This window comes from Ammospiza nelsoni, chromosome 6 (assembly GCF_027579445.1).
Source record: "Ammospiza nelsoni isolate bAmmNel1 chromosome 6, bAmmNel1.pri, whole genome shotgun sequence".
Classification (NCBI taxonomy): Eukaryota; Metazoa; Chordata; class Aves; order Passeriformes; family Passerellidae; genus Ammospiza; species Ammospiza nelsoni.
In genome coordinates this window covers 14633671-14647779 of record NC_080638.1, presented here as the reverse complement: position 1 = coordinate 14647779, position 14109 = coordinate 14633671, and the positions used below count along the sequence as shown (strand labels likewise).

The 14109-nt window shown below is 42.0% G+C and overlaps 1 protein-coding gene across 1 annotated transcript in view; it reads right to left on the bottom strand.

Annotated features, from left to right (window-relative positions):
- The window catches only part of INSC (INSC spindle orientation adaptor protein), a 129039-nt gene that overhangs the window by 110676 nt on the left and 4254 nt on the right, over positions 1 to 14109 (bottom strand). The window contains exon 2 of the mRNA XM_059474874.1: positions 9981 to 10049. Within this exon, the coding sequence (XP_059330857.1) occupies positions 9981 to 10049 (69 nt within the window). The remainder of the gene's footprint in view (positions 1 to 9980; positions 10050 to 14109) is intronic.

The window sequence follows — 14109 nt, the reverse complement described above, 5'->3', positions numbered from 1 at the left end:
GAATCTGCTGTCCCTGGTAGTTCATTTGGAAGTGATGCCCTTTCCATGACAGATGTGTTCGTGCCTAGAGCCCCAGTCCCATTCTGTCCCTGGTCCTTGTGCAGCCCAGTGAGTCACTCACACCCTGATTCTGCAAAATGCACGTCCAGCCACAAAGATACAGAACTTGTGCTTAAAGCCAAATCTTTTCATTAAGGTTTGAGCATGTTCTTTGTCAAATAAAGCAAGTTTCTGCCTTGTAGAAATAATCACATTCCTCTTCACAGTCCTTGCTTTGCACTATTCCTTTATCTTCCAATAACCTCAAGCAATCTAGCTCTTGCTTGCCAGATTTCATAGGGATACTGGACAAACTCAAAAACCTGTATTTTCTGGACTAGATGGGGACTCATCAAGTTCAAAAATTTAATAGCTCTGAGAAAAAAATTTCAGTCTATTTTATCCTCTACTGTGTGAACATAACTCTCAGTTAAAGACCATTAGGGTAAATTGAATGACTCTAAAATGTGAAAATTTGGCCAACCCTTTTTTTTTTAGACAAATTAAATACACACAGATTGTAGCTGGCAATCTATTTCCAATGACAAAGTAAGAGACCCAGCAATGAGTTGTGCAGACCTTCACAGATTTCATGCTAGAAACAAAATGCACAGCCACCAAGTCTTTAGACTTGTGTTTCAATGAAGAAACAGTACCAAAAATATGTAGTGGTTGGCAAAGGATGGTCTTGCAAAAGAAAACATGGATTCATGTAGAAAAAATAGCACAAGTGGAGGGGATCTTGTGAACAATAAGTTGAACAAGGAACAACAAGCTCACAACTCAAGCTCAGATAAAAATTAGCTTATCACTCAGGGAGAAAAAAAAGAAACAAGAACAAGGATGAAAAATAAAGGCTTCTTTTGGTTATATACAAGTTTGTTTCATTCTTTACCAATATCCTAAAGCATCTGTGCACATTCTGTCCTGTTCTGGTAAAAAGAGGTGATGCAAGAGCTGCATATCTGTAGGAAAAGGCAGTGCCCAAACACATGAACACTGTGTCAGCACACTGTGGGGGTGGCACAGCACGGTGGCTCACAAGCATCTGCAATTTAATCAGTCAGCTTCTGCTCCCCTGCCCATTTGTGCCAGTAATTTCTGTGTATTTTGAACATCAGAATTGAAAACTTATACTGTGATTTGAAAACCAGGTTACTAAGAAAAAAATATGGTCGTATGTAAGATTCCATCCCTCTTTTTAAATAAAATAAAAAGAAAACAATTATTTATGAAGTGAACTTAACTTCCTGTCAGGACAAGCAAGTCATTCATGACCAAAGTTTTGTTGGACCAGGGAATATTCCTTTGATACTGCAGTGTTAAAAAAAATCTACCTTGATCCAATGACACTACTGCCTATAATTTCTAGTGGCACTTAAAAGGCTGAACTTCCCAAATGCTGTTGCAGAAAAGTAAAAGTTACAGCTGCATTCAGTGAGACACAACAGGTTTTACACCAGTATTTTCAGCTTGTGAGCCAATTCTGAGCTCTCAGTTGTGATGGATCCCTGTAACAGAGCTGACTTGCACTGAACTTTGGCTAACTGCTCAATGTTCAAACAACCTCACTGAAAACCCTTTCTGCATCACTTTTGCTACTTAAGAAGAATATTCTGGACAAACCATAAGCATCATAAGTTTTCTCGTTGTTTCCTTATATTTTAGTACATTTGTGTACTGGCTTTGATACATATGCACAATATTTGAGGGTGATATTAATAATTAGTGCTCACAGTCCAAGGAGAGACTGCACCCAACTGCAACTAAAATCAGGGTGACATCTGGCTGCAGGGTACAAGAATGGGCATAGTAACTTCTTGGGCTCATTAAAAGTAATTCCCCCTCTTTCTTAGCAGTCTAAACTGAGAATAAAAGGCAGAAAAGGGCTTTGTTCACTCCCCACACACTGTGCTTGTACAGAAAGGCAAAAACTGATTGTTTTAGTGACACATGGAAGGTTACTGGCCTCCCTGGCACCACACTGTTGGCTCAGACAAGGAAGGTTACTGTAAAACTGAGACACCAGACACTCATGCTAAGTTTATCAAGCAAAAAAAACCTTTCTGATGACTCTAAGAGAGCCTTTATCCATCCAAGATATTAATGGGACTACAGATATTTCATGGACTCATAGAACCATCAAGGTTGGACAGGACCTCCAACATCACGAAGTCCAACCCTTGATCAATCACCACATTGTCAAGTAAACCACAGCACTAAGTGCTGCATTAGAAATATGTTAAGAAACCACTGTGCATTTAACCACTTCTCATGTAAACATATCATTAATTGCACAAATTAAAAAAATGCAGAGCAAACTTCTCTTTTCAAAGTATCATCAGCTTCCATGGCAATGCTTAAATGGACAACATTCAAAATAAAAGTTCTAAATTGTAGCCTGATTTTCTCCTATTACTACCCAACAGGTGCACAGAGTACCAGCACTACTCAGACCACCGCTGAGACAAAGCACAAAGTCAGCTTTTACAAGCCCTGCATGAGTGGCTGCTTTATGCAGTTTATTACAGCAGAAGCCACATAAAACTTGGTGTGAGGTCTTTGGGAGAGAAGGGCTCAGGCAGTGATGCTGCAGCAGGAAGGGGCTGCAGCCTCCCCTGCCCCAGATGAGAGCAGAGCCGTGGAACAGAGCAGCACAAGCAGCCTGAGCATGAGACATCCTGGCCTGAACCCCAAAGAGCTTTGAGGAGGAGACAAGAATGCCTATAATAAATGGGCTGCCAAGCAATGATGTCAGCCAAGCTTTAGGATTGCATTTCCCTGGGTTTTTTTAATCTCCTCTTCACCAAATCAACTCTATATTGTTGAACAATAAACACAGCTGATTCTGCCCTGTATGCAGAATGAAGCATTTACCAGCTGTCTCAAAGGCATGAAAGAGCAAAAAGTATTTGGCCATCCTAGTACATCCAGCTATCAAAGCATTTGAACATGGTTACACTTCTAAGTTAACATTAAGAAAAAATAAACAGTGATCTTGTACTACATTTGTATAATACACAATCTACATACTTGTAAAAAGTTACTGATTAAAAAATTGACTTGACAGATTAACTCCACAAGAATAGAAAGCAGTCATACTTAAAGGCTGTAACATAATTCTCCCCCACAGCTCCTGGCTAAGGAGAGATTGACATAACTTTTCAACAGCCCTAGTTAATACATTGGCAAAAGGCAGAAGAATTCATATGCCCCTTGTGAAAGGTTTTGTTAAAATTGCATCTATTTTTGCAGCAGATCTTATAAATCCAAATCCATCTGCAAATATCCCTCAGCTTCCAGAGCACTAAAGGCATGAGGAACCCAGCTCGTCTGAGATCAATGATGAAATCCCTGCCTTCCCACGTGCTCTGTGTCATATGCAGATGGCAAATTGCCTGATAAAATAAATAGCAAAGATCTGACAAAAAGGCAAGCTAGGGATTTATTCTTCCTTTGCTTGTAGGTACCACATATTTGAGCTTCAACCCTAAAAATTCCAGGAAGCCAAAGGGCAAATCAGAGCAAACAAATCAAGCACAGCACAATTTTTCCAGGTTTGCCACAGCCAATTTGCTCTTTTAGCAGTTCCAGTAGGAAGTGGTCTCCTTGCACATTGGTTTTAAAATGTCTGAGACCATTGCCTACTCAGAAACACTTTTTGGTCCTCTTTGTGCCCTGGATCTTGTTCTCAAGTGTGCCTAAGACTAAATGAGACTTTGGCTATTCACCAGTTTATTTTTGCTGCAGTCTACCTCATATTTACTTTTCCTGTATATATCTTTAAATCACTTGAGAATTAATAGCCCCAAATCCTCCGAGGAAAAAGCATTAGAGTATGTGCTGTGAACTAACTCTTTTCATCAGACACACATGAAAACCTGGCTCCACAAGAAGACTTATCCCAGAAATCCCCAAAATTCACTTCCCTGCCCTGGCCACACCACAGTATGTGACGTGCCACAGCCACTTCCTCCTCCTGAGGGTGCACATAATTGTGGCATCTGAGATAATGCTGCAAGCACGGAGAAATGATGACTTTTAAAATGGAAAAATGATAGCTTGTACAGTAATTGCAGGCTATCATAAATGCCACAGTTACTTAACTGCAAGACAGAACAAAGGCTGGCCCCAGTTTGAGGCAGTTAAACTCCACAGCAATCAAAATAAAAATAAAAAGTCTTTTTCACAAATGTACTTTTTTGTTTTTTACTGGAAATTGTAAAGCGTCTCAGCCTCAGTAAATCAGAGGTTGAGCCAGCCAAACTACAGGTCTCCCCTCCATGAAGACCCTGGCCTGGGGCCTTTGGGCTTTCTGGGAAGGAAAGGAAGAAAAAAAATTTAAAAAAAGAGGAACATCCACAAACTTGAAATATTCTTTCCGAAAATACCAGCCATAGGCAGGTCAAAGGGAGGCAGGCACTGCAGAGTCAGGCACTGCTCTGCAGAGACCTGGAGCCATGACAGAGCTTGTCTGGTATTTCAGATGTGATCTCATCTCCACCTATGGGCACTTGGGTTATGGAATCAAATCCCTAACAAGTAATGAATGTATTGATTTGGCACAGAAAGTTGCACTTCATTATTGCTCCAAAATCTAGAGTTATATTTACTTATATTTATTATATGGATATATTATAGAGTTATATTTACTTATATTTAGCATATGCAACAATACAACAATTGTGGTAGTACAGGCTGAAAACTCAAAGTATACTTTTGCAACACTGTGATGGGTCAGTTGCCTCTTTCAAGCAGCTCCTTCTTTAGCAATATTATTTAATTTTTGCCTCTCCATCTCCTTTTCTTTAAACCAATTACCCCTGTACCCATTCCATCAATTTATTTTGCAGGTACCTAGGCTGTGAGAAGAGAGACAGGAAAAAAAGATATTTTAAACTGAAAAAATCTTTATAAATCTTGAATTTTTTTAACAAAAAAAACTTGAGGCAGTGTGAAAATCTCTTATGTATTATCCTTTCATAGGAACTTTTCTCCCCAGGCTAGTTCACTGTTATTATTAATAAAAAGTTCTAACTCCTTACTCTTTTCCCCTTCTCCTTTCCTTTCTGACACACTGTATTCACTTTTGAAAGGAATTAGGAATTTTGAGCCCTTTCCATACCTGGTGTGTTAGCTGCTACAGAGGCCTCTCATTAGTAGACTACATAAATGGTACTTGAAGCCATAATGGTGCAAAACAATTTTCTAAAGGAACTGTTTATTCATGTGATAAGAAGTACCTCACTTGTTTTCCATAGAGATATATCTGATTTATTTAATTTTTCTGTTTGAAAGCCCATTAAACTGTAGTCTGCCTTGGACAAAATGGTGCAGAGATTCACAATATTATACAAAGTTTGTTTGGTTTATGTTAAGTTTTATTTGCCATTATTTTGTGATGTAGTTTGTTGTGCTCAGGTTTTGAGAACGACAGGTAAAATTCTGCTGAAAATGGAAACATTTAATGAGACTTCCTATCTGGGTCCAAAAAAATGCAAGATTCAAGAGAAAAACCAAAATTATCTCCAGCCATTAAGTGTAAGAGCTGTCGATTACTATCATAAAGGCAGAAACCATGAAGAGAAACTCAAGGTATAGGGAAGCTGATTAAATCTCAGACTATTCTTCTGTCTGTCCTTGAGGCATGATTGCCAGCTTTTGCACAGAAATAACCCCAAATCTGCCACCAGGTGCTTGTGAAATAACCTCCCTCTGCGAAGATGCACACCTCATTTAGATGATACTTTTATCCATGGAAACCACCAAGGAACCATGACAAAGAAAAGAATATTCTTGAGACCAGTGACATTATCTGGGTCACATTTTGCCACCAGGTCACTTTCCTGTGCATGTGGATTAGTGGGTTATGGAACAGAGCATGAGTCCATGAGCTCTGGCACTGCTCTGGAGCCCTGCACAGCAGGCAACCGCATTCCCACCAAAAGTTATCATTCAAAAGAAACTTACAAATGGAAAAAATTAGTGCTCACTTATGTAGTTTATGAGGAGGATCATTTTTGGAAAGCAGTTGATAGGATTCTGAAGTCCCACTGTTCCTTTCGCCTCTAGAACAAGGCTTTTGCGTTTTCATTTTTTGTCTCCAAATAGCACCCTACAGACAACTGAATGAAGCTACTTCATCAAGAAATTCAATTCCTCTCTCATCTATTAGTGCAGCAACAGAACACAATCCTTAGCACCCAGAGAGCAGCCTCCCACCTTTGACTTTAGTTTGGACAAGAAGCTGTGCTACAATCAGAACATTTCTGTCAATCTTCTTCAAATCTCACCTTGATTAGCACCATGCTCAAACCAGCATTAAAATTAAGGTTTGACTTCCACTCATCACCATGATGGGAGTATAGAGGATCCAAAAGCATTAGAAATTTAAATTATTAAACTGAAAGAGATACACCTTTGTCCTCCCTATTTTTTGTATTTGCCCAATTGTTGTTTAAAAAAAAATGCAGCAATGGCACCATTCACACCTGTGACCAATCTGTTTTGCCACATTTGTACTTTATCAGCAACACCAACAGGTGAGCAAACGACTTCATAGTAGGCCTGGTAATTCACAACATTTCCTCTCTCTGCTCTCCCATCTGCACAAAACCCTCTCTGTGACACTCAGACCAAGACAATGACGATTTTTCTCACATTGCCACCCTCCAAATCAACTACCACTTACTGTTACATGGTTCTGGACCTGTGAGCAGCACCCAGGCCTCTTTCAGCACTGAGCTTCCTGCAGCATGAGCTGGGTCCTGCAGGCTGTGGTGAAAATAACTGTACAAATCACAGCTTTTGCTGGAGATTACCAGATCCAACAGGAGATAATCTCTGCTGTGCACAGCTGCTCCAAAGGTCTCAGTGGGAAGTTGTACTCTTTTTTTTGGATCAACACACTGAGTGAGGGCTTGGGGACCATTTTAGAAACAAAAAAGAAAAGTAGATCTGGGGGGCTTAAAAGAAGGAAGGGAGTAGAGAGGACTGATTTATACACTCAGAAGAAGAATACTAGCTCCAAATTATTTACTGAGGAATTTCCAGCATCTGCTGTTTGACTGAAACAGATTCTCACAGGTGCTGGCTGTATTAATCCTAACACACTTGGGAACACATTTTCCACTCACACAGTAATTATGAGCCAAGCTTCTCTTTTCATACTCCATTCCCCCTAAACATAAACCCAGCTAACATGAGCACCAATTTCTAGTTGAACAGGGAAAAAAAAATAATTAATTAACAAGTCACTCCACCTTCAAAAGCACAGAAAACCAACTGCTAAGTGGAAATCAATGCAAATATTCATGCCTAGTTAAGATAAGAGTCATTCATTACAAGCTCAGTTGCAGCTTGTAAATGCAGACCCAGGTTTGCACATATAGTACATAACCACAATTTTCTCTCCAAATCCTGCCTTTCACAGGCAGCTAATTGCCTCTCCATTTGTAGAGGGAAAAATATAGCAATGAAAACTTAGAGAACACTTCACCAGGAAGCATATTTAAGATTTATCCCAGCTTCAAACACATTACTAATTTCAAAATGACACTAGATTAAAAAAGCAGTGATTTAGATTTCCTCACCAAATCACCCAATGCTGACTGCCCAGCCAGTTAAGGCTTGGGTTTGCTTCTTTTCTTCTGTTAACTCATTTCCCAAGAGCTCTACTCCTTTGCACAGGTGGTGCCTCTGCAGCAGGGCACCCAGGACCATCACACTCAGTGATTGCTATGGATTCCTACCTACAGCATTTTTTGAGGAATACAGTTAGGAAAGGGAAATGCAGTCCTAATGTTACTAAGCTAAGTTAACGTTTAACACATGGAACAGAGAAAGATTTCCTGGCCAGGAAAACTCCCTTTCTCACAACTGGCTTGTTGAAAGGCTAATGTAAGTGATGGGAGTAAGGTGGTGTTCCAGCCAAAAAAATTGAGAATATTTTAAATGAGACAATTTGAGGATGCTGATGTTTTAAATCTGCTCCTCCAAGGCGTTTTTTTTAACATCCAAGATTATACAGCCTAAAAACTAAATCTAGATCTCACAAGATGCTAAGAACAATAGCTATATTTTTATTAATTCATGTATGCAGACTACAAATAGTAAAATCCCTACATCTGGGATAGGGCAAAGTTCTGCAATAGATAGGCTCACTGTATGAAAAATGTGCAATATCATATCAAAATGGTTTTCTTGTTCTAGGAAAGAAGCTGTCACTTAGGCAGGTTCTAAGTGATATAAAGTTCAGAAGGAAGTCTGAGTCCATAAATCACAATTTGATTTAATACCAACAAGTGTTCAGTGGCCCAGTTTCAGTACTCTCAGAGCATACTGAATTGACTGTCTTCAGAGCCCTGTAGCTAACAAGGAAACATTTCACTATCCTAATTATCAACTGTTCCCACATCCACAGGGAGTGACATGGACCAAGCTTTATCAAAGATAAAAAGTCTAAACTATGCTTAGAGTTGTGCATTGCCTATTTTCCAACTATAACAGCAAGGAACTACACCAAGTCTAGGAATTACTTGACTTCCCTTACATGAGGAGATCTAACCATAAAAGAATCTATTTTGTTTTCCTAGGTTTACATCCAAGCAGCACATGCTGAAAGACCTCTGTTGCTTACACATTTTTCAGGCTGATTATCAGTTGTTGGTTCCATACATAATTTTGTATAGTCAGACACTTACATACACACTTTTACTTAAAATAAAGTCAATCCTAGATCTCTTGAAAATGAAGCTACCCTATATATATAGAGAGAGAGAGAGACATTTTTGGGTCATTACCCAGCACTGCTTCCCACCTGGGCAGTGGCTTGAAGAGACAATGATTCTGGGGGCTCCAGTTCCATTCATTTGAAAAGCTACAAACTTCAGCTGTTGTTGAGAAAGTCAATTATTCAAAGCTGTGTGCCTCAATGGCTGCTGTTTAAGGTATTTTGGTACTTTGTTTAAGGTGCAGTATTGGCCAGCAGTTTTGGGGAGGTCTAGAGATTAGGTAGTCCCCTTTTGTAGCTGTTTGAAGTAGACCAAGCGGGACAAAAAAAAAATTAACTGCAATTAAATATCAGATTCACCACTCTCTGCAAGTCAAAGCCTGAGGAATACATCCAGCCAACACATCCAAGAAAAAGTCCAACACAAAACTTCAACAAACAAAGCCAGAACCCTCTCTTTGCAGTTTGCTTAATGCAGAGCAGGGCCAAGCACAGGGTTCTAGACTTGAACTTTCTAAGGCATTTCCCCTCACCTGGGAAGACAGAGAGAAGCCAGATGTATATTTGTCACACACACACAGTTTGAAAGCTCACTCAGGCTGAGGGATGGTATACTGGGTACATAACTAGATTTAAATATCCTGAAATCACTCTCAGATATCTATTTCAGTTACTGCAAACACTTAGTTTAGAGTATCAATTAGGGTGCTAGCAAAGAAAGATTTTGGCCCTAAGCCTCCAGCCTATGCAGATCATGAGACAAGGACAAATTAAGTGCTCAGAAGAACAAGAGGCAAGCTGCCCTCCCCAGTTCTGCAGCCAGGAAGGAGGAAGGATCATCTCCAGGGTAAAGCTTGGGCAGCCTCCTGTAACATGCACTGAGCAGCTTGCTGTCCCTTAGCCTCTGCTGGCAAAGGAACAGTGGTGACAGCAGAGGTTTGAAGAGCCCCTGGGAGAGGAGAGCCAGTGGGATATTGCTGCACTGCTGTGGAGGTGCCTCCAAACAACACCGGGCAGAAGGCCCTGAGCTGCCCTGAGGGGCATGGCCGAGAGGCCTCGCCTTCCCTGAGAAGGGGGACTGGCTTCACAGAGCCCAGCTGCAGAGCCATGGGTAGCATGTCACCACCTTCATCTGACCCCACATCCAGCCCTCCTCTCAGCTGCAAAATCCCCAGCACAGAGGCAAATCCCCACAAGCAGCCATACTTACACAACCTCCATGTCCACGGACAAACACCATGGCCTTCCTCTTGCACGCCGGAGCTGCCACTTTCTGTTCCTGTCTCAAGGTGCTCTCCAGGGGTTGTCAGTCAGCAACCTACACTGATTTCACTTTTGTCAAACACTGTGTAAAACCTGTGCTCCACAAGCTGCTGAATTCAGACACCAGCTACTGTGTGAAAGGCACACAAATACAGAGCTCCCCTTCACTTCCACTCTCAAATACTTCCTGTGATTAGTGGTGTAAATATAACCCACCTGTGCAAGCTGCTGCAGGGGCACAGGTGGTGCTTGTCAGCACCAAAAAGCAGCAGAAGGGGAACAATAAATAAACAGCTGTGACAGAGAAAAGCTGTCCTGCTCGCAATCAAGTCAATGGCAAAATTCCCAACAAGAAGCAGTGTTGCGCCCTGCATCAGCAGCCAAGAGCTCAGTGTAACAATCTTACTTTTCCTGTGTCTTCCTGTGCAGCTTTCTAAAGGAAAGAAATTCGCAGTGTGTTCCTCACACGGTGTATCCCTTATATCCCTTATCCTCTGGCTGGAAACACAAGAAAACTCTTTGTGCCCGGAGTCCACGCCGTAACTCTGATCGTGTTTCAGCACGGCTGATAAATGAAGAAAAGCCTCACATGGCAGCCTTCACTCAAGACACTTAAATCTGCAGCTTCAAATCCGCTTTGTGCACTTTCAGCCACATCAAAGTAAAACACTTTCCCCTAGAAAAAAAAAAAAAATGAGGGTGGTAGAAAAAAGCCTCTGGGTTCTCCTGGGCCATTTACCAAATGGAACACTTACTTTCTGTTTGGTGTAAAGTGACAGCTGGCTTATTAGAAGTGACACTGATCCTCCCAAGAGGATTTCAGGGAGCCAGTCACACAGGTGAAGGTCAGCACAGCAAAGGAATTAAATGAAGAGAGGAAGGAAGCCACTTCCTCCTAAGGACAGAAATTAGCTAGCAGAAAAGCTATTACTAAAGAGGCTGGAAATGCACTACTTGCAATAGGTTTTGTCCTCCAGAAATGCTTCCAAGACACTTTTGGGATGTAAGTTTGCAAGCCTTGTCACCAGCTTGGTGTGCTGGTGACAAGAAAGATTTTGCAGTCGGGGCCCCAGTGCAGTCTCCACCTGCAGTAAGGGCTCAGTGAGCACAGCTTGCACCCTGTCCCCCTCTGACTGACACAGCACCAAAGGCAACACATATCCTCATTTATTAATCCTCATTTATGAATCATACCTCACTTCTGACACATGTGAAAAGGATAATTAACACGGCATGACATATTTTAAAGTGAATAAGGCAACAGCCACAGCCCCACTGCCTGAGTTTTAACTCCTGCAGCAGGCATGTGCAGCTGGCTGCAGAGCTGCATGAGTTCTCTGGCTCCCTCAGCACACCTTCAGCAGGCCAGAGAAATAAAGACTTTAGCCAAGGCATGATCAGCTTTTGCCAAGGTTTGTTCAGCACTCTTGCTCTTGCCTCTCTGGGTCTGACCCTGGCAATGACCTCCCTGCAGCACTGGGACCTTGGCAGCTGCTGCCCCACAGCAAATCCTGGAGAAGGGAGATTTCATCCTCACAAGGCTGGTGAGAGAGGGTGTATCTGGTGCACAGATATGGAAAGAAATGGGGTTTAAACCCTGGCCAGAGGCAGAATTCCTGCCTCAAGGTGCACTGTCTCCTTGTGTGCAAACCCCAAATGGGAGACAGAGCCTGTGCTGCCCCAAAGGTCTGATTGTTATTGCTTTCCATGTTTGCTCTGCTGAGATTACAGCAGTGAAACATTTTCCCTAACCCTGCTCCACTGCACTGAGTAGGGCAGCATATCTGTGTGCCAGCTAACACACTCAGCCAAATCAAACATATGGGTGCTGCTCCCCAGGGACCTGCCCTGGACAGCCTGGAGTGGCAATGCAGGACAGCTCTCAGCACCTGAGCTCCAGCTCAAAGCCAGGCCTGGCTTTTTTTGAGGATGCTTGAGCCAGGCCAATACCAAATTTCTTTGTTGTGAGCCATTCCCTGGCAGCCCCCACAGCCAGTGGGTTTGTTACTCTTTCCACAGTTTAAGGGAGCAGGAGAGCAGCAGAAAGCACAAAGTCCACTCTCAGTCAGCACGGCCTCCTCTGGAAAACTCTTACTCTGAATATTTCAGCTCACTTCCAGAACTGGTTTTAACTCCTTCCTAACCAAGAACACAAAAAGCATCAGAACTCTCAGTGACCCACCACTAATTGTTGGGTTTCCCTAACAGTTCTACAAGTCTGTGAGTTTGGGGTTGCAGGGAGAGGCCACTAAATTAATCTGACAGGTAACAGCAACACCTCTGGTCTGAATGTCATCCCTCTCCAGGGATGCTTGTATGATACAAGTTCTCAGATTTTATTATTATTTCATGTAGATATGACTTAAAATTATGAGGGCTTTTCCTGGCCAGAGACAAATTAATGTGGCTCTACTGACTACACTGGGACTCTGCCAGGGTGCAGAGTCTGGGGATGTGAGGGTATCACAACAGCATCATTTCTATAGAAGCAGCTTTTCCCAGGTCTCTCTTATCTCAAAAAAAAAGATAAAAAAAAAAAAAAAAACCTCAGTAACTCTAAATTATTTCAATTTTGATAAATTGGAATTCTGATATCAAAAGTTTTCATGTGAAGCTCCATGTGATAAATCTCAACACCACCAAAAGAAGATTTTTGTCCCTTGAGCCAGCTGAGGATGAAGGTGCACAAATAAGCATGTTTGAGAAGTAAATTTGATTCCACAGGTTTTTCCTGCATGACAGGAAAGCTGGGCAGGCTTATATTCATGAAATGCTCTAAATTTCCTAGATGACTTAGAGTGGCACTTAGCAGGTTTGTTATCCCAATTTGTCTCAACTTTCCCAGAAAAATATGAGTGAGAAATCCATCCTTCCAGTTCTCAATCCTCATGAGAGCAATTGGATTTCAAGGATACTCAGAAATATGCAAAGGCAGGATCTTAGAAGTTTGGCTCGGCCCTAAATTTTTGCAGAGTCCCAGTGATCCACTCCAGTTTCAATCAACAGCTTCAGTTCTGAGGCTCTGGATAATACCCTGAGATCGAGCACATCTCTGTGGGAGACCCCAAGGAATAGTTATAGGTAATCAAATACATTCCTTAGCTCTAAAAACTTAAAAAAATTCTATGAAATACCACTTGCACACTATATATATATATTATATATGCTCTATATTATCTGAATATATATATATATATTCAGATATTATAGAGCACACACTCAAAGAACATTGGAGGTACAAATGAACTAACAGCTAGCTCTAATCTCTTTTAAGGGTCACAAGCCTGCTAAAATGTTTTCAGGCATGAGCCTACCCAAAAGCTGTGGATTTCTTGTCTTCTCCTGGGATCACAGCTCCAGGTGCTTTCCCTCCCTGCAGAAGTTCAGGCCTTCCTGGGGCTTTTTCTTTGGAATCTGGAGTCTGTGGAATGGATGTCTTCCACCAGACCATTTGGCACCTCCCACCCCATGCTGCAGATGGAGGGTTGGAGTCCAGGAGGCACGTGGGCCATAGCGGGGAAAGAACTGAGCTGCTGGACTTGTCACCAAGCACAATCCATTCACAAGCCCAATTAGAAGAGTTATGGCAAATCCCCACTTGGGAGGGAGGCAGGCAGGCAGAAGCAAAGAAGAAATCTTGTTTAAGATATAAGAACCACGGTATCTAAACCCAGCTGAGGTCCTTCCCTCTGTGCTCAGCTGAAGTTTCTCCACTGGCTCCTCTGTGCAGCTCTCCCAAAGGAATCCACCTTTCATCCCATGACCTATGTAACCCAAAGAGACTCTTCCAGCAACCAGGAGGAGGGCACAGGTACACCCTCTGAATTTCTTTTCAGACAGCACTGACATTCAGAGACCCCTACAAACAGCTGAGACAGCCCCTACAGCCCAGAACATTTCCACATGGATTGGTGCCATGTGTTTTATGGCCCATTAAGGGCAGGTAGCTGCCTGGGGAGATGACTGAAGAATGGAGAATGGAGTTAATTGGGCAGGCACACAGGAGGCAAAAGAGGTTTGGCAGGCAGTCACTCATGCCACTCTAGCTGATTATCCTGGTAGAAAACCTCACACTC